Source organism: Brienomyrus brachyistius, chromosome 19 (genome assembly GCF_023856365.1).
Source record: "Brienomyrus brachyistius isolate T26 chromosome 19, BBRACH_0.4, whole genome shotgun sequence".
Taxonomy (NCBI): domain Eukaryota; kingdom Metazoa; phylum Chordata; class Actinopteri; order Osteoglossiformes; family Mormyridae; genus Brienomyrus; species Brienomyrus brachyistius.
The window spans coordinates 7,444,160-7,464,718 of NC_064551.1; the positions used below are offsets into that span (position 1 = coordinate 7,444,160).

The 20,559-nt window shown below is 46.8% G+C and overlaps 1 protein-coding gene across 2 annotated transcripts; it reads left to right on the forward strand.

The window, feature by feature from the left end:
* The first annotated feature begins 60 nt into the window (after positions 1-60).
* gtf3c2 (general transcription factor IIIC, polypeptide 2, beta) lies at positions 61-14,952 on the forward strand. Of its 2 annotated transcripts, none has more exons than XM_048986354.1 (19): positions 61-210; positions 1,085-1,354; positions 1,782-2,124; positions 2,690-2,990; positions 3,591-3,682; positions 3,930-4,007; positions 4,596-4,694; positions 4,871-5,101; positions 5,217-5,328; positions 5,442-5,559; positions 8,891-8,922; positions 9,051-9,180; positions 10,191-10,335; positions 11,537-11,698; positions 11,856-11,943; positions 12,170-12,298; positions 12,391-12,552; positions 13,229-13,336; positions 14,359-14,952. In XM_048986354.1, exons 2-19 carry the CDS (start codon positions 1,150-1,152, stop codon positions 14,587-14,589), a joined length of 2,766 nt encoding a protein of 921 aa, XP_048842311.1. In that variant the 5' UTR covers positions 61-210; positions 1,085-1,149; the 3' UTR covers positions 14,590-14,952. The 2 variants fall into 2 exon arrangements, with proteins under 2 accessions (XP_048842311.1, XP_048842310.1); XM_048986353.1 differs by lacking the exon at positions 61-210 and adding an exon at positions 217-806.
* The last annotated feature ends 5,607 nt before the right edge of the window (positions 14,953-20,559 follow it).

Below are 20,559 nucleotides of genomic sequence, written 5' to 3' on the forward strand. Positions count from 1 at the left end.
TTTAGGCCCTACCTGCGGTGAAGCGGTGAATTACAGACAAAGTGCAGCTGCACTGTCGGGTTTGTGACACAGGGGGCAGCAGCGAACAGGTCAAATCTCACAGAAAGAAATATGGACGCGCGGGCGCTAGTAGTTTACTAGTATAGTTTAGGACGACTAATACTGGACGTCACTCGCCGTTTCCCTGCCGTCTTGCTGGAATAATTATTGGTACGTGTCTCCAAAGACTCTGGCGTTCGGCGTATTTCACTTGCTTGGTTCGTTATACGGGTTTTTATGAGAAAACCCGCGTCTTTCATGGCGAATCTAAGCCCGGGGTTTCGAAACGAGTTATGCCGAAGCGGCAGGCCGTGTTGGCGGTGGACCGGAGCGGGGCTCTATACGCTGAGCCACCGGGTCCGCGAACGTGAACTGCCACTTTCGGCGGAGGTCTTTCGTGCGGAGGCTTCGGCTAACGCGATTTGACCAGTCGCTCAGTGATATACGACCGACCGGGATGCAGCCTACAGAACGGAGGACCGGCCAGCCTGCAAGCAGCTAGCCGGTTATTAAACCGCTGCCCCGAGCAGTATACCCCCTTCGGCGTACATGCTTTTCCGATAGACTAGCAGCTCCGCTTAGCGTCTTATTTCAAATTACCGAGTCAACATTTACGGTTGGCGTAAAAAAAATATTTCAGAGCAAGTGTCCGGCTAGCTACTTAGCAAGGTGCATCATGGTTTGCCCGTGCAGATCTCTAACTAGACGCAAACGCAAGCTAGTCAAACATCACTGCACATGGCATCACAAACTCTTGATTTATCTTGGTAATTTACGTCTGATTTTTTTTCCCCAAAAAAATACAGCATATTTGCTTCTGCGACGCATGCCTGCCACCGTTATGTGCTCGTTTTAAAATAAATACAACCTTGTGAAAATTATTGACTTAGGCATGATGAAATCAGCGTGCGTTGAGATACGGGATGCTGTATAGTGAAGTATGTGCACATCGTAAACTTAAGAGAAACTTTCATCGCTTGGTTGTGCTAACTGAAAGCGTAAGCTGTACAGTGAGTCATGGCATTGACTATGCTGTTCTCGTCAGTGAGGATCCCCATCCCGTTTCTGAAGCGCAGCAGTTGTAACGGACAGGAGCGATCCGGGCCGGGGATGGCATCTGCTATCCAGGAAGAGGGCAGACAGGGTGAAGAGGTCCAGGGCGTGTGTCAGGATCAGACTGGAAGCCAGGAGGGGTCACAGAGCCCTGTGCATAATGACACTGAGCTGCTGGGGGACAACGATTCTGGGGCCCCTGGAGGTGTGAAGAATGGAGATGATGCACCTGTCACAGGGCAGGATGAACATAAATCCACTTGTGAGTATTTGTGAGTGATCTACCAGAAAACAGACACCGTAATGCACATGCACTGCTTCACTTGAAGAATCTGAATGGGATCTCTCATTGGGCGATTTCCGTGGTTCACTCCTGCACACTCAGTGTGTGACACTGCAGAGTTACTGCATGTGGTGAACAAAACTCTTTAATCCTGAATCTTATGCGAGACTGTAGTTAGCGCCGGGAATAAAAATGAATTCAAAGTCTATTTATCAAATGCAAAACATTACAATATAAAGCAGTAGATGCAGGCGATGTAAGGAGAATTCTTGGGTAAGTAATAGGAATATGTTAAATACATACCATGCTAAAAGAAAAAATGGAAATGTGCATACTCTCCATTTGTATGTGTTGTGAGAGTGCGTGTAGATCTGACAACTTTTAGTCATTTCTGCGCCCCAAATAGGTCAGACGCTGGACAGCACCCAGTCGCTGTCTGAGTCTTCCATCTCTCACACCCCAAATAACCGCGTTCGGAGAAGGGTGGGCCGACCGCGCAAGCACCCTGTACCTGAGAGGCTGCCCGCCAAGTCCGTGCCCTCCACGCCGCCAAGCAGTTCAGAGAAGAATGAGGAGCCGATCCCAAAAACCCATAAGAAGAGAGGGCGGAAGTCGAAAATGGAGCTGCTAGCCATGGCCCTGGAGAAGGAGCGAGAGAAACAGGAGGCCGGCATCTCCACAGAGAACACGCCCTCCGAGGAACTGGAGATGACTCCAAGCGGCAGACCCAAGAGAAGAGCGGCTACTGTGTAAGGAGAATCCCTGCACCCTCCAGGAACCACGTACATATCTGTCACAACGCAGCACTCATCTTACCCACTAGTGATGGTGAGGTGCTAGTGAAGGGCCTGTTTATATGTATCAGGTGTGTTAAATTAGGGCTGCATCTAAGCTCTGACCTAGAGGTTAAGTAACCTACCAGGTAAACAACACCACTTCTGGCTATTAAGATATGGTTCACTTCTGGGATTTGAACCAGCAACCTTCAATATTATGATCCATCTGCTGCACCGCTTTGTCCGGAAGTCACATTCACTGGTTGTATACATTTGTTAAATTTATTTAAAATGTTTCCTTCTTAGAACTAGAAGGCAGTGGGAAGAGTAATGGTGAGGGAATGTGTGGCTCTTGTCATGGGGATATTCGGACACGCTTATGGCTTGAGTGTTCAGTCTGTGATTTTGTAAATGTAGCAGAAGGTTTTTTTTTTTTTTTTTTTTGATAAGGTGATGGGTTTAGTGTTCGGATGACGAGGTGTTGAAGTTGGTGAGATGCTTGTTGACCCAGCAGCTCAATGTCAGTGGTGCGTTGCAGGGCCAGGAAATACCTCCAGGCCCTAGTGGAGGAGTTGAGTAGTCACCATGGGAAGTCCGCCCAAACGGAGAGCCAGCCTGATAAGGAGAAGGTCGCTGCACGCCCGACCCAGAAGCCTGGCAAGAACAAGAAGCGGAAGAGGAAAGGCTCGGACCAGGACAGCGATGACGCCACTGCGGATGCCGACTTCGTCCCAGAGATTAGGGAGGAGGCAGAGAGTGAAGGGGAACCCAGCGAGGATGACTCCCTTAGCTTGGATGACGAAGACCGTGATTCCCGGCCCAGGGCCCAATTCCAGTCCGTGAGTGCTGCCTGGGCTAGTGCATATCCTAGTGTGTAAAAACCCACATTTGTGATCAGAAGGTTGCTGGTTCATGCCTCAGATAAATTCTGTCTTGACGTTGTTTCTCATTGTACCTCCTACGTTGTGAAAACGGACGGTGGATGTGATCCAGTAACCATCATAAACACACCATTAAAGTGGGGACAGTGTTACGAAAAAGCTCATAAACCCATGTTCCTTCAAAGCAGAAGTGGTGTTAGAAAATGTGTTTTAATTAGTGCCAGATCTACCCAAGTGCATTATGGGATGTTTTGGCATATAGTTGTCCTGCTTAAACAGGTTACTTGAAGCTACTGGAGTTATTTCCTACCTGTGTTGAATCTGTAGCTTCATCAGTTTCCTTAACCACTATGGACTGTAGAGGGTGTGTTTCGCTTCACTTCTAGTTGGTTACTGTTAGCTTAAGCAGTGAGGCAAAGATCCATCAGGATTATCCTTCAGTACCCGTCATCCCTCTTTCAGCCATACCCATGTCCTCAGCCTCTAGGCTGTTTCTTTGTATTTTTTTTTTTAACTTGAAAAATTTGTAAACTTAACCAAACACATTTTTTCCCCCAGGTTAAGGGTAGATACCCAGGCCAGGCTTCCAACGGCTTACCCAATAGCATAATGGGCCCGATCTGGTCCTGCACCGCTGCTACCAAGGAATTGTAAGCCCCCAATTTCTTTATGCCGCCATGTTATCATTATTTGGGGCTCTTCTCTGAATGTCAGGAGTTGTTCAGCTTGTCAAAAAAAACCCAGAACTGCAGGAAGACATTAAGTAGAGCCTCTTGGACATATTGGTCATCTCTTGTGGTTGCGAAGGAACGTGTTGGTACATTTGAAAATGGGCCGTCAGCATAGACATGACCCGGGCGTGTCTGTGTTTGTGTCCGTGTGTCGTCTCCCATACAGCCGTGAGGAACGTTACTCTTCCTGGGTCTTCCCAGAGTGGATACCGACAGCCAAAGACTGGAACTTCCTGTCAGGCCGGTATGTTTCCAAAATGTTGGGGGGAGGTTTATGTAGCTGTAATTGTATCGGTATAGACTGCTTTTTATATTTTTGGGTGCAGGATTATGTCGTACAAAAAAGTGTCACAGATCAGTAAGGGGGGGGGGGGTTACTGTGAGGGTTTGTAAAAAAATTGAAAAAAATTTCTGGAAATTACCTCCCCAGGAAAAAAAAACTCCACAGGGTGATGGAATACTGGCCTGCATGTTTGGGAAACACTATTTTTGGAGTGTGGCAAACTGGTTGTGCCAGAGAATTTGGTCCCTGTCATTTACCTGCTTGGTTTACTGACTTCAGTATCAGCCATACATAATTTGCAGAAAGAGTTTTTGCCTGCTTCCGCATCTGCTAAATCAGTTTATAATCCCATGTGACTGAACATGGGTATGTATAGGTCAAACAAAAAAAAAATACTGTGCAATATCTCCTCTGTAGCACAAGAGGGGGCCAGAGCACTAGCACTCGCTCTTTGCCACTATGTTGTTGAATACTGTCTAATAACGTGACGTATTTCGAAAAGAACGTAATGGAAAAGATTTTACAATTAATGACTGATTTGATGTGCAGTGAGGCTGAGAAATATTTACCTCAAGAAGAAACATCCCCAGCCTTCAAAATCTCACGGGAAGGCCTCAAAGAAGTACCGGATCTGCACAGAATTCCAAGGTAAGGGACCGTCATGCGCATGCCCTGGGAAGTTGTCAAGCATGCAGTGATGAAGGCATCATCTAAAAAGTGTCAAGTCTGGCAGAATATTAGTGGCGCATCCCAGCGTATTTTTACTTGTTCAGCGCACATGTTTAATGGCTCTGAGGATAGTCCCTCCTGCATCGTCCTGTTAGGTTTGGCCATCTACCTGCCCACCCTGAGCGCTGGGACACCGTCTTCTTTGTCGGTGGCCCGGTCTGGTCCATGGAGTGGTGTCCGTGTCCCGAGGGCGCAACGGCGGCCAACCAGTATGCCGCCATCTACTGCAACCGCGGCATGGATGACCGGCACAAAATTATGGGCACATACAGCGAGCCGACACTGCTGCAGATCTGGGACCTGGGCGCGCTGTCCTACGACGCATGGTATGCAGGCAAACATGTCCCACACACATAGATCGACGCAAATGTTTTTAGTGGCCCCGTGTGCTGTACTCGGTTGCATAAAATGTGTGTTTACTGATCACGGCTCCGCTCCCAGCCCCGCGGCCCCAGCCCGCCTGGCCTATGCGCTGGCGTTGGAGGACGGCTGCATACGGGACATGAAATGGTGCCCCAGTGGAGCGTGGGAGCTGCCCAGCACATCCAGAAAGGTACGCTCCGTCAGAGAAACAGTGCAGCAGCGTCACCGGGCTACAGCGCTCCCTTCCCCGTCCATCTTCTCTTCCCACCCTGACCCTCTCCCCTGGTCTCTGTCCTCACTCAGAGTCCCCTATTGCCCCGGCTGGGTCTGCTGGCCGCAGCCTTTTCCAGCGCCAAGATCGCCATCTACAGCCTGCCCCACCCGGATGCCTTGCTGGCCTACAGGAGGACACAGAATAAAGGTGGGGGGGGGGCACCATGTTCATTTTAAGAATGAAAGGGCAAAATGGAGATCAGCTGAATGCTGGTTTTGTTTTTGAATAGGTTATGTTATTGCAGTATAGTGACACATAGTGTTCCTAACCTAAACAACATTGCAATTTACCCCATCTAATCAATGAATAACGGAATACAGTGTGTATCTGCCTGTAGCTGTCTTCCTGTATCTGTCTAGTAGATTATTATCTGTATCAGGTTATATGATTAGTCGGTTTTACTCTTAATCCCATTAGATCTCGACCACCAAACATTTCCATCTGTATTTTTCTCCTTCCTGTAATTTCATAATCATATCTCGCCTGTTAGACATGTACCTGAATTTTTGAGGCATTCTGGGGAAGGTAAGCAGAAAAATGTGCTTTTAGGAAATGGGATCTGCTGTGCTCCGTCAGCAGTATGTTAATGTGTGAAAATGAAATACTGTCAAAGATTGAACTGCAGCGTGCTGTGCTGTCAGCAGGGGGCGACATCCCCACATCTTCAGACAACTCCAGTGTTGTCCGCATTGTTGAATTAGCACTAATTAGTTAATGCCGCATGGGATTGATTGAAAGTTAATTATAATCCGGCCTGCATTCAGCAGAGATTCTGAAGTTGTTAGACGTCCTGAAAGTTTTACGGTGTGCATAGTGTGTGTGTGTGTGTGTGTGTGTGTGTGTGTGTGTGTGTGTGTGTGTGTGTGTGTGTGTGTGTGTTTGTGTGCAGCTTTCCCATCGGGGAGGATGTTAAGTGAGGATGGGGCTCAATGAGTTTAGGTACAAAGAGAGGACCCTCTGTCACTTCAGAGCAGCCCAAACGACGCGGATGCAGGATCGTGTGTCCGCTTGGTGCAACATTCATCAAAGTCGCGCTGGCGTCGGCTGGCCTTGGTCCAGGAGATAAGGGAGGCCCGACTGGGGTTAATTAATGGCGAGGTGCCGTTCTTCACCAGCCGGCCTTTTCCCAACCATGGGCATTGTTCCCCCCCCCCCCCCCCCCCCCCACCCTTTAAGCGTAATTAAGCTCCCTGTCAGGGCCATTACAGCACGCCCAGGCCGCCCGATCTGAAGACGAGGCTTTGTGCTGGGAAACGCCTCGCCTTCTAATCCACGAGAGACACTTCTTTATGTGTTTTTTTTCTGTGTCTGAAGTGTGCCGTCATCCCAATTTATCCACAAAGGTGAAGCGTCGCTCACTGTAGGAAGTTTACGTGTGTGTGTGTGTGTGTGTGTGTGTGTGTGTGTGTGTGTGTGTTTTTATTGGTCCATTAACTAGCTGTAGCCTTTACACTGCCTTTGGTTGATTCTTTTTTGTGTTATAATTAATTGTTCAATGACCTTTGCTGGCTGTTTTGGTTGATTTGTGATTTTGTTTGTTTGTTTTATGGGAAGCAGGGAGTGGTTTTCTTATTTGATAAAAGGTCACGGTGGTCTATCTCAGGGTGTGTGTGGGAGGGGCTGTTTCACATGCCTACCTGCCAGCAGAGATATGACCTGAATGGTGGGTTTCATGTCTGGGGTCTATTTTAACATCGTCTGGAATACAGTCTGAGTGCTTCTCTGTACAGCACAGCTTGGCCTGCGCACATTCAGCCAAGCGGGAAATTAGCTCGGCGTTTTTAAGAACTGGTCTGTCTTGATACAACCCATTGTGTCCTGAGCTGGAATTTCACTCACCCTCGGCGAGGGATGGGTTAACCCGGCTAGGATCCTTCCCGGCTTGCTGACTTCAGAGTGTTCAGCTCAGATAATTAAAAATAGCTTTTTTTTGTGTGTATGTGTGTCTGTAAAAATCATGGGGGGGGGGGGGGGGGGGGGGGTTATGCTTCTTGCTCAATGGAGATAATTTACTGGCTCGTTCCCATCAGACAAGGATCTATAATTGAAATGACAAAAAGATGCATCGCTACGTGGTTGTTAGTGTTTGAAGCCATGAATTTCGGCCTACTACCCAACACCCTTTCCTCCTGGGGCTGTCAGTCAGGAGAGGCTCAGTGAGCCTTGTCGGAGAGACTTGCAGCCTGTGGTCACAGGTCAGGAGGAGAGTAGAGAGAGGAAGCAGGTTTGGTGAGGCCGCTCTCCACCAAGGGGGGGCTGGGGGTCACAGGAGGTATTTATGGGATCCTGTGTACTGCCTCTTTGTACCTGACGCCATGAGTGACATGTTGCCCGTTCAAGTCCCAGGGCAGATATGCTGTTGTTTCCTTCATTAATTGAGCCGTGTGGCCAGAGAAGAGCAGTCAACGCCCCCTTTCCCAAAAATCATTTCTGACAGCTGGCATTCTGAGTGACACCTGAATCGCTTTAGTAGGGAAAAATGCAAATGAATGTAAGGTACAAGTGAAGAATTAAGCTGTAGATGTAACGTGTTTCTCCAGTGCTCACCCAGAAAATGCATGCATCGCTGCAGCTGCCTGCAATGGTGTGGTTTTGCTGGATAGAAACTGGTAGTAAGCAGTAGAAATGCGATCTGAGGATCTGCGACCTGAAAGGCACCGTCTAGTGGAAGTCATTCCTGTGAGTTTCTGTATTTTCTCTTCCTATTTGCGGTGCTGATTCTGCGCCGGCAGTCCGATCAGCGGCCAGTATTGAAAGAGTGTGGTCTTCAAAAGGATAAATCTGGAGCTGCCTGCCCTGTGATTAAGTGCTGCCCCTTGTGTGCACATCCATAACGCTGGTCACAGAATCGCGATGGCCACTCAGTCTGCCGTACACCTGACTTTGTTAAAGGAGCGTCTGCAGCGGGGGTCGGGAGACCCACAGTCTTCCTCACCGAGTCACGGCACGCCATTTGGTTGTCGTGTGTGTGCATGTGTGCGTGCGTGCATGCGTGCCTTTCCTGTCTGCGGTGTGTGTGTATAAGTGAGAATGCCTTTCTTTGGTGTGCGTGTCTGCCTGTCTCCGGTGTCTGTGTGTGTGTCTGCCTGTCTCCGGTGTCTGTGCGTGTGTCTGCCTGTCTCTGGTGTCTGTGCACGTGTCTGTGTATCTGAATCTCTGTCTCCGGTGTCTGCGCGTGTCTGCCTGTCTCCGGTGTCTGCGCGTGTCTGCCTGTCTCCGGTGTCTGTGTGCGTGTCTGCCTGTCCCTGGTGTCTGTGCGTATCTGTACACATCTGTGGTCTCTGTGTCAGCAAGGAAGTACCTGTAGTGTTTCTGTATCTATAGACATGTGCCTGTAGTCTGCATACATGTGTCTGGGTGTCTCTCATGACGCGTACATGTGCTGACATGTGTGCTGCTTACACAGTGCACCACCCCAAAAGCAGTTAGCCGCTCTGTCGATGTAGAATGGAACCTGGTCCTCTCTGTGTTCCCACAGGCGCAGTCGACGCCGAGCAGCACATATACCAGGTGAGTCAGTGCGGCATGAAGCTTAACAACCTGGATTATACCCTGTACGCTGATCTGAGAGCTGATCCGCGGAGACCCAGCCACAGCGAAAGCAAGACTGAAGCACCACGGCGTCTCCTAACCCCCAGGTCCACAGTGTGGCTGTCCTGAAGCTGGGCTCCATACAGGCCGACCACGACGGCCGCAGCGGACAGTGCTTGTGCCTGGACTGGCTTCCTGTCAACCCTCACAACGTCCTGGCCGCAGGCTTCTATGACGGTATCTGTCCTGTAGCGGCGACAGGCAGCCCATTCTACATAGCAGATTGTTTTATTCAGAGTGTCCCACAATTGCAACAGGAGGGGTAGCCAGTCCCTGGGGCAGTTAGAGGTTAAGGGCTTTGCCCAACGATGATGTCACTCTGTCAGCCCTGTGATTGAACTGGTAACATTCTCATCACAGGCACAGGGTCTTAACCTGCTGCACCACACACCTTCTGCTGATGTACCGGATGACCTCCTGCACGAGTTCCTGTTGGAGCTCCTTACTTACATGATTATACAAATGTCATTAATCTCAATAAGGCGTAAGGTCATGTGGAAGGTGGTGATATTAAACTTCAGAGTGTAAAATCCATCCAATTATCGAGCGAGTCGACAGCCTGTGCCAGGAAGCACAGGGCCTAAGGCAGGGGGCGCTCTGCATGGGGGGGGCAGGTTCATCGCTGAACACACAGTCACACGCAACGTGGTCAATTTAGACATGTCAGTCCACTTAAACTTTATGTCGTAGGAAGGAAACCCCACACAGACTCGGGAAGATCATGCAAGCCCACAAACCCGCAGTGCTGCCCACTGAGCCACCGCACAGCCTTGTGGGAAATCCAGTTCATTAGTATTGATTTGGCTCTCTCTCCCCGATATATTTACCTGAATAGTGCAGCATAGAGCACAAAGGTGGGCTACAGCCCAACTAGGGTGCTGGTCCATAAACCGGTACTCGGAGACCCCCAGACGGTCCACGTTTTTATTCCCTCCCACTGGGGGTCCTTGAGGACTGATTTGAGCAACACTGCAGGCAGTTTAGAGAACAACCTGCATGTCTTCACATTGTGGGAAGAAATCGGCGTGACACCGAAAAATCACACAGACCCTAAGCACAGAGCAGAGACAAGATTCAAACCCTCGACCCTCAAACTTGCAGGCAGCAGTGCTACCCACTGCGCCACACCTAACCCTCCCTTCTGAGATACTAGGTTGTATTAAACCCTGTTTTTCGTGCTTCTGAAGGCACGGTGGCACTATGGAACCTGAACACCAAATCAGTGCTGCAGCGGGTGCGATCTCCCAACGGCCGCGTGGTCATGTACCCGTACCACTGCTTCCTAGCTCACGACAGCATTGTCCGCGTGCTGTGCTGGTGCAGGGCCTCCAGGTAAGTGCGACCTGCATGACCGTGTTGGGAAAGAGGGAGGGATCTGAATGTGAGAGGCTGCGTTCAAGGTTCAGTTTGGACTGGGGATTAGGTTACCATTACGGTTTGGCTCAGAGCTGGAATGTGGGAGAGAATTAGGGTCGAAGTTTGGATAAGGAATGAGATTTGGGCTGGCGCTGGAGTAAGGGTTGGGGTTAACGGTTGTTGTTGTTGTTGTGGTCAGGCTTGGCTTCAAGTTAAAAAACTGTTTGGAATTTCAAGCAAACTCACTTTCTCATCACTTTCAAACCGCAATTCCAGCACAAATGAAAGTAGGCATATTACCAGAGAGCCTTGGCATCCTTCCCTGACCCTTTTATTTTGTTATTTCTGTTTGTTTTCTGTGTATTACTGTTCCCCCGCCAGAATGGGCGGTGTGGGGGGGGGTCAGATCCTATCTCACCCTGGTGTGTGATGCCCAGCAGGCTGCCTTCACTGCTCCCCCGCCTCCTCTGTAATGACACGTTATCTCCAGGCCGCTGGAGCTCCGCCATTAACACCTCATATCCAGTATCCAGCCTCCAGCGCTGTGCAGCCACATTTCTAACACACACACGCACAAAGCCAGTTGCTTAGGGTACAAATGCAGTACAGTGAGGGGGGGGGAGCGATCAGCCTGGGGGGAGGGTTGGCAGATGGCTAAGTTTCAAGCGCAGAAGATAGGAATGGACACCTTTCCGACATCAGCAGACTCATGAAATTTGTGTAAATGCTTTTTGGTGGGGAGGAGGTGTGGATTATGTTTGTAGTAAACTGAGGGGACCAAATGTTCCCCACTATGTAATAAAAACATCGTTTTGATGTTGTGGGGACCACATTTATATATATATATATATATATATATATATATATATATATATATATATATATATATATATATATATATATATATATATATAAAAATGGTGTATCAGTGATGCGGAGAGTTCAGCAGGGAGACTGGGGAAGAAGCTGCTTCTCAGCCCACCAGTGTCTGTAGTGGAGGCATCTCTACACCCTTCCAGATGAGACCAAGAGACGTTCCCTTTATGTTCTTGGTCTATCCCAGTGGCTGTGCGTGGGTCACAATGTATGGGTAGATGCGATGTCTCTCCCCAAACAACTCCTGCATATGTCTGCATGCCACCACCTCCTGCACGCGTGTCCTCCATGTCTCCCACAGCGACCTCCTGGTGACGGCCGGCGACGACAGGAAGCTGAAACTGTGGGACCTCAGGAAGACCTACGAGCCGGTCAACACCTTCAAGCGCTACCTGTCCACCGAGATCTGCTGGCCGCTGCACTACTCCGGCCTGTGGGTGGCAGAAGAGAGCTGCTATGCCACGTGAGTTGGTTTCAGGAGGCGCCCTTCATGTGCAAAGCGAAGGAGGCAAAGCTGTTCCCTTTACCATGGTATCTGCCTATTGACCAAACTACAATTGAAGAAATGCATCATAAGAAGGTTGTGCGTATTTTAAGTTGTTTTTACCTCTCATTTCTAGGCACGGACAGCATGGAATCCATTACATAGATTCAGGATACTTGGGGTTCAAGCCATTTTTTGTGGCCCCCAGAAAAGGAACAGTCTGGGTAAGTCACGTACATCCATCCATCCATACGTTCAACGTCCTTTTGCCGGACAACCTCTCCTGGAGCTTTTTCCAGACAACACAGGGTGCAGGGTGGGGGTGCCCCCTCCGGAGTACACGTCACTTAGAGCACAGATCATATATTTCACAACAGTATTAAAATCTTCGCTTATGTGGTGAAATATGCACGTGTCAGTGTCACGGTCTGAATTTCTGGTGCGTTTCAGAGCATGTCTTACTCCGACTGGCTCAACACCTGCGTGCTGGGCGACGGCACCGGCGAGATGATCGTGATCCTGCTGCCCGACACGTCCTTGAACCCAGCCAACCTGAAGCGCACCTCCGACAGACGATTTGTGCGTGACGTAGCCGCGTGGCGTGGGGTCCATGCTACCCAAGCACCGTCGGCCCCAGGCCCCGTGCTTACCTCTCTATCTCTCCCAAGCAGCCGGTGCACAGAGCAGAGTTGGTCCCGTTCGGCCCAGAGAAGGAAGGCGGGGAAGCGAGGGAGGAAGGGAACTGTGACGCCAGTAACGGGCCAGTCAGGGAGCCGCATACCTACGCGGAGCTCATCAAGAAGTACCGCCTCCATTTCCACGATATGGACCTGGTGAGTGTCACTGTTCTGGCCGCTGTCTCGGCCACAGAGGGCTTCTGTAATCCACGTATGGCCGCTGTCACGCGCTATTACACATGGCCGGCGAGTTGCAGAGGGACCATGGATATATGAGGTTAATTATCCTGCGGACACACCTGAGCGAGCCGTCGGTGTCTGCTGATTGGGGGAGGGGCGGGATTACTGCGAGAGGTACCGCCTCTCATCATCCAGGCAGCCAGCGAGGGCTCATCCCTGGGGTAGATTAACAGCTGCATCCCTCATTAATTAATCTTTCCGCCCACCACCACACCCCCCGACCATCTGTTCCCATGTGTTCTACCAAAGTAGAACCACTACTGACAGAAACACCCCCCCCACACACACACACACACACCAGTCAGCACCCTGTAAGTAGCCCATTATCCGGGATACCATGTCTGGTGGTGACTCCTTGGGTATCGAGCACCGTGGAGGTGGGCTGGTGAGCAGAGAGAGCCAGGCGTGTGTCTCGGCTAAATGATTCCTGCCTCCCTCTGAGTTGTACTGGAAGTGAAAGAGAGCAGCTGCTCGAGTGAAGGGAGCCATATTTACCGCCACGGCGTGAGCTGCGGTCCGGCCGCTCCAGCGGCAGAGCATAGCCTTCGGGCAGCCGAGGGATCCTGACATTGCGGCACCTGTCCTTCACCAGCGGACCTTCAAGAACGCTCAGCAGAGGCCATCAGTCAAGCGCATGCTGGCCACAGAGGCAAAAGGCCCTACGTCCTTGGAAAAGATGCCGCTGGAATCCCTGCACAAGGTCAGTTTACATTCCCCTCTGCAAAGGGAGTACAGTCTGTATCCTTCAACACAGTCAAAGCACAGGCACGGCCCTCTGCATAGAACTCAGTAACGCTGCAATTATTTATTGCATTTGTTTTATTATTTTGCTGTTTATTTTACCTTTTCTTTTGTCTTGCACCGTCTCGTCTTATTGCACTGCTGTTTGTTCCGCACTGCACTTTGTTTTCTTCCGTTGTTTGGGGTTTGTGCACCTGTCCGCTCCCCTGCAACTCGGGTACAAGAATCTCACTGTATCCCTGGGACACAAACTTGAGACGAAATCCCATTTGGACGTTAATTCAGCACGATGCCGGGAGAATAGTACTAGTGGCAGAAGTAGCTGACCTGTCTTCTGGCTCGCACCTCCTGCTATTCATTCTTTTCTTTGTTTATTTCGTGATCTATCAGAGGAAGAATGAGTTTCAGTTCCCTTCCGGAATCTTTCTCCCCGGAAGTGAGCAGGCAATCATTGGTCACCTTGGTCATGTAGGTTTTGCATCTGTCCTCCATAATGGAGAACACAGCCCGGATCTCTGATAGCCAGCGATGAAGACAGATAAAGAGTAATGGAGCGTAAAATGAAGAAACGTCACCGCGGGTCATACTGGTGAGAACGTGGGGATGGAGGAGCACTGGGAAGGGAAGAGAGAAGCAGGCTGCTTTCTCTTTTTTTCCTCCTGTCATCCCCATTTATGGATATGGACTTCCTGGACCGATTACGCCAACCACTTCTCTTCGTTAGGCATATCTTGACCTTGCTGAGTCCTGTGATAGTCCATTAGAATTGACTGCAATCTTGACAAAAAAAAATGAGAGAGAAAAAAAATCATTTATCCTGAACCTTTAAGAGATGATCATGGCTGGGAGGGAGTTGCTCAGCTGACACTTAAAGTCTGTAACTAGCATGTTGTTCTACGGTACAACAGAACTGCACCTCCTGGGATGCTTTGGGATGAGTTAATGACTTTTTTTTTTTCTTTCTCTGATCTGCCGCCGCAGGTACGGCTGAACCCCAACCTCAGCGCACAGAGCTGGGTGCTGTCGGCTGGACACGCGGGCCTGGTACGCGCCCACTGCCTGCGCGCCATGCACAGCCCCATCGTCCATAAGATGGCGCAAGAGAGCCAAGCACAGTTCGCTGCCATGTTTGTGTCTCAGGGAGCCGCGGCCGATGAGAGCGTCGCCACAGCTGTCCGGCACAGTACTGAGACTGTGGTGGAGCTGGTGTGATGTCACAGTAGCCTTTCCCCGCCCCCTCAGACTTTAAATGACCTGGCAGGAACAGTGCAGATGACAGGAGCTCACCTTGACTGGTCTCCCTGGCGGTTTTTGTACTCGGCACTCCTGCTTTTGTTTTTATATAGATTTAAATTATTTTAAGGTGGGGGGGCAAAACACTATTTTGATAAAGCTCTGAATTTTTTTTAAATGCATAATATATATTTTAGCATAAACTTGTTGTTGATTTGTTGATGTAACAGTTCCGGATACATGGAAGCTTCACCGAATACCAAAAGAATTTTGTGTTGCATTCATCCCGAATGCTGACCCATTCACTTCCAGTCTATATTAAACTGTATCTTTTTTAACTTACACCTGGGTTCAGTTGTGCATGAGCAAAATTACCTTTTACGTAGGACTAGCCTTTTTGTGTATTTGTCAAAGTATGGCGGGAATAACTGCGAGCAGCATTAAGGCCTTTCTAATGTGTGCCCTGTGTGTAACGGGGGGGTCTTTTCGGTAGTTTTCTTGGGTCTCCTTCGAAATCCCGATTTAATCCACCACTCCATTCAAGGACTGACCCTGAGAGTGACAAAGCACACAGGCAGTAAAAGCCGTTATAAAATCCCAGCAGTGAAGCATCCTTCCTGTCACGCCCTCCAGCATTTACCGGCGCAGCAGGCCCCCGGTCGCCAGTCTCCGTAAGATTTGTGCCTGCGATGCTGATCGACCAGCCTTATCTTAAACTGTTTTCTAACTTCTTGTTTTAAAGCTGCCATGCGTCAGGAATCTCTACCCCTAATTTTTATTTAACCCTTTGTGCTAAGGTTTGTTAATCCACGGCTACATCTGTTGGCGACACTTTCATTGAGGGGACACGAGTAACTTAGTAACTCGATTACTATTCAAGTACTAATCATGAGTAAATATGAGGGACATGAACCATGAGTAGCTGCATGAAATACCTTAACCGTTATGTTTGATTAGTGATGAATGAACATGGAATCAGTACAAAACTAACATTTAATATATTGATTAACCAGAAATGAAGAAAGTAGTACAACATAATTTGGGCCACCTCAGTGTTGCCCATCAGTTTATACACTTAAGTGCCCTTTTCCAGCCATATGATGTGATCCAGGTTCTTACCCACTCTACTGCCCAGGTTATTTGCTATTTTAGTACAGCTGTTGTACGAGTGACAATAACTATTATATAATAATATGTTAGTATGATTTGCTCTTGCTCTAGTACAAGCCTGTGCGATTATTTTCTGTGGAGGCTTCGGCGTGTCAATGGACCATTTTTAAATAATTATTTTCATGTCTCATGAAAGCTACGGGACGCTGGTGTGCACCGGTCGGCAGTGGACCATGCAGTGGTGCACCGGTCGGCAGTGGTGCAGTGACCAGCACTGTCGCCTCACCGTTCTGGTCCTAGGTTTCAGTCCTTGCTGCAATCTCATGTGTGTGGAGTTTGCATGTTCTCCCCATGTCATCATGGGATTTCCTCTGGGTACTCCAGTCCCCCCCCCCCCCCCCACAATCCAAAAACATGCTGACGTTAATTGGAGTTACCAAATTGCCGTAGGTGTGCATGTGTGGTTGAAAGGTGTGTGTGTCTTGCGATGGGTTGGTGCCCCATCCAGGGTTGTTCCCTGCCTTGCACCTGTAGCTTCTAGGACCCTGGATGAGAGTTAAAATAGGCTTGTTAGATTTTACTTTCCTGGAAATACATGCAGAAATGAATAGAACCAGAGCATTTTCATGCTAAATTTAACCTAAATATTTAATAATTCATTGAAAATTGTATCTGCAAAAAACTTCATCTTTATAGATTTGAACGTGAAACATTTTAAATTATTATTTTAATAATCAGATGAGCCAGTAAAATATGTCTGCTGGGCGAGTTTTGCCCAGGTCTGCCCTAGTGTAATTACCTACGGAATTCAGCTTAATTAGGCATATTGCTATCGCAGGTATTACAGATGAGGTTAGGAATGTGAAACCTTGTTAATGTTATTCCAGTGGAGTTCGGTAGATGTTGATGAAGGAGGAGGATGTTCTTCGTTACCTTCACAGCCACTGCAAGGATCACAGCCAAACTAACCCAACCTTAGAGCTGACATGTTTATTTAATAATAATTAATAATATAATATTGTGGTTGATTTTTGCCTATAAGTAGACCCAATACGATTTCTTTAAGGATTGGTATACCAATAGCTAATAAGCCTTATGTCACGATCGGTCGCGGAGGCAAGCGGCGATCGTGCTGGCAGGTGTGGAAAAAGCAAGCGAACAGGCGAATGCGGGGCAAAACGGGAGTTTACTCGAATGACAGGGTGTAGGAAACATAGGACGCTAACTTACATCAGACACTGACTAACATCAATGACAGACAATGGACTCGGGTAAGACACGGACTGAAATACACAGGACTGAGCAAATTAACTAGACACAGCTGGGTACAATCGGGAGAAAACACGTGGGTAATCAGGGGGCGTGGCACACAGGAGGAGCGGACGAGCCGGGCATGACACCTTACGTGTTAATTAGTCATTTTATTGGAACATACAATTGCATTTTATTCAGCTCGTATATCAGGCCACCGATTTTTAACAGACGGAAAATGTAAACTCGGATCCTTGCCACAGAGATGAGTTGGGCATCATATTTTAATACCATTTTATTACACTTTGCGGCACACAAATTCAGATTGAATGAAAACGCTTTTCAAGCAACGCATTTGCCGCGTAAGTTTTATTTCAGTTTACAAAAACAAACATTCAGACAAACACTTAGAATACCAAACATCTTCGTATAGGGACGCGGATCATATGTATACAGTGACATCACCATAAATCGGATACACTTACATCTTAGAGACATTTCTGACAGTTAATATTTTATTTAGACAGTTTCACAAAGCAGTCGTACACCAAAACATATAATGTTTGTTTTTTTATTTACAACTCGCGGTACATCACTGAGTTACACCAAGTCGACGAACAAGTTAGAATTTAGTATACAAACGGCAGATTGATCTGATTTATAAATATCGTAAATTGTAGATTAAACAGAATAGTTTCTAAGTTTAGCTATAGGGAGAACTATGCAAAAATGGGACACATTTTTGGTAAATGATTTAGAAAAATCTCATGAAAGCCATTTGTTCAAATTAATATTTTTTTCTGCCATTAGCTGCATGTCTCCTTAATAGGATTTGCGTGGACAATTAAACAATGTATGTAATATTTAAGAGTTAAATGGGATAAAACATAGAGAGGCACCTCTCATTTCTTGATGAGCATGTTCAGGTAAAGTGGGACGGCTCTTCTGCAAAAGTGGGACAGTGTTTTGTTTTGTTTTTTGAAGAGAGGCAATATATATTTCAAAGCAATATTTTATTTACCAAGAAAACAAACCATAAATAAATTCAGTATAAGATTTTGTTCTTAATATCCAGTTACTTCAAATAACTAATTGTTTTTGTTTAACGTCATGAGTGTCTCGAAATCTCCATGAAACATTCCTTGGTATATTTTGCCGACCTTTTAGTGGGAGGGGTGTGGGGTTCCCTTAGTATTTTTACATGTAAATTATGTAGATCGGTTTACCCAACTCATCGATCGCGATTGACTGGTTCGCCATCAATGAAATACAGTATAAATCTTTTTATCGTACCGTGATCTACCTAGAAACACTGTCGATCTCGATCGACAAGTTGGGTACCCTCGATCTACAATATTTACATGTAAAAATGTGTCCCCATTTTACCTGAAAAGTACTTTCTCACTTTTACTACCACCTTCAGCAAAAGTGGGACAACACTAAACACAAAAGCAAACAAAAATATATATTTTTTCCAAAATGTGCTTTATTTTTTAAAACAATCTCCAGCCTTTTTTCTTACAAAAGTAAAACACAATATACCCCATTATATGCTTCTAGCAGCCTTATCTTTCGAAAGGGTTATTTCGTTTGTCGGTCCACTTGCCTGCACAGCGTGTCTTGAAATTCTGAACACAGCCGTCAAAAATATGTTGCACCAATGAAAACAGATGGTGAAGAGCAAGTCCTGTTGCGTAGTATGATTTTAGCACTGTTTGTTTTCATTGGTTGGTGATCTTTAAAAGTAGCATTGGGCAAAGCTTAAATGTCCCACATTATCCGATGTCCCAGTTTTGCTGAACTACCCTACTTTCTGGTATTTGCCGACATATTTAGCGTTTGACCTTTGGAGTTTCCTAATTAAATGGCAGTCACGCGATTCTTTATTTCCCATCGTAGTTTCATTATTATAAGTTCTTTGTAAAAATAAATATGACAAAATATTAATTTGAACAGGTTCGATCTTGTATCAGTTTCGGGATTTTTAAAAAATTTATTGCAGTGTCTATTTTATTATAGTAATCTAGCATGTCTTCCAAACGCCACTTTAATTACCAGTTAAAATGAATCTTAAATATATATACGAGGTTCCTGCTATTTCAGCCATCAATTAACGTTCATGTAGCTATTTTGATTTTAAGTTTTTGTAACGTTTTGATTCGTAAGTACTGCGCAAAGTTATCTGTTCTGTATTTTGTCTTCGGTAACATTTTCCTGTTAAAGTTCAACATCGTTATCCTGCTTCGCAACCTGTGACTGGTTTGGCAATTCAAGTGACAAGAAACAAAGCAGGGATTTCCTGGTCTTTTTCATTGTAATACCGTCTTATTTAACAATTAAATTTTTTTTTATCTGCTACAGTGTTCCTCTGATCAGTAAGAACAAAAAGATTTTAAAAAGACTTAACCACAATCCGTGTTTAATCCGAATGACAAAAATATGAGAAGATCGTTGGTTATCATCTTTAGGTTTCATTTTGATTGCTTTATTCATTGGCTATTAATTTGGTTTAAAAATGAAATATTTACATCTAAAATATATCCTTTCCTTATATCAAAATTGACCAAAATATAGACTTCTGCAATAATATTCAGTGATAAATAGCAGCTAAGTCCTCAGTTTGTAATATTCTTATATTGGCAGTCTGATCTGTAGGCATTTCAGGCCAAAATATATCCCCAGCATTGCCTAAATTAACAAGAATGCATCAGCCACTTCTCTTAAAAAAATGAATTCATATTTTTATACTGCCGCCACCACGATGTGCGATGTTCTACATCAACAATCCGATAAAGGCATCAAACACGACAAAGTATCTGCATATGTTGCAAGCAAATTGCGTCGCCGTGACGCCAAGGAACGTCGTTTGACCTTTGTTGCTCTTAGCACAATACACATCACTGTACATATTTTATTTTTCCTCTTTTATATGCATGTTTTTCTTTTTTTTTTTAGTTACATTTACGATCACAAACACGCCTGGATGCCGACCTCCCCCAGAGAGGCACATGTAAGGGTGGGAGAGGGTGTGAAACCTTGGTGGGTTTGCTCTGTCCAGCGCTGGGAGTATTCCAGACCTCTGGAATGTAGTTTAGACAGTAATGGGGGTGATACGACCAGAAGGGAAGCACCACGTAGTGGAGGAGGAAGAGCGTTAAGCACTCATGGGGCAGAATGTACTGTCATTTGGAGTAACTATAATCTTAAAGGAGGAGATCTTATTTTAAACAGTAATGTTTACATTAATGCTAAGTTTTATTGTGTTTTCCTAAATAAGTTTTTATTGTGGACCGTCTTGCATGAAAGTCTTTCATTATCCTTGCACAGAAAAGTGCGTGTAAAGATTTAACTCTCAGATCAAAGCCCCTACACTGAAAGCTGGTGCATGACGTCCTACGCAGTCTGAGTCTTTAGGAGGGGCTAACGTGTAGCACCATTAATGTAGCTTAGCCTAGCTGCCTCTTTTACGTTCCTGGTGTAAATCAAGCTGGTAAGTTTGCAGTTTTTAAGCTGTCGTTTGGTGAGTGAGCTTCGGTTATTCCTCTGTTATAATCTGGGGGCGGTGGGGGGGGGGGGGGGGGTGGCCTG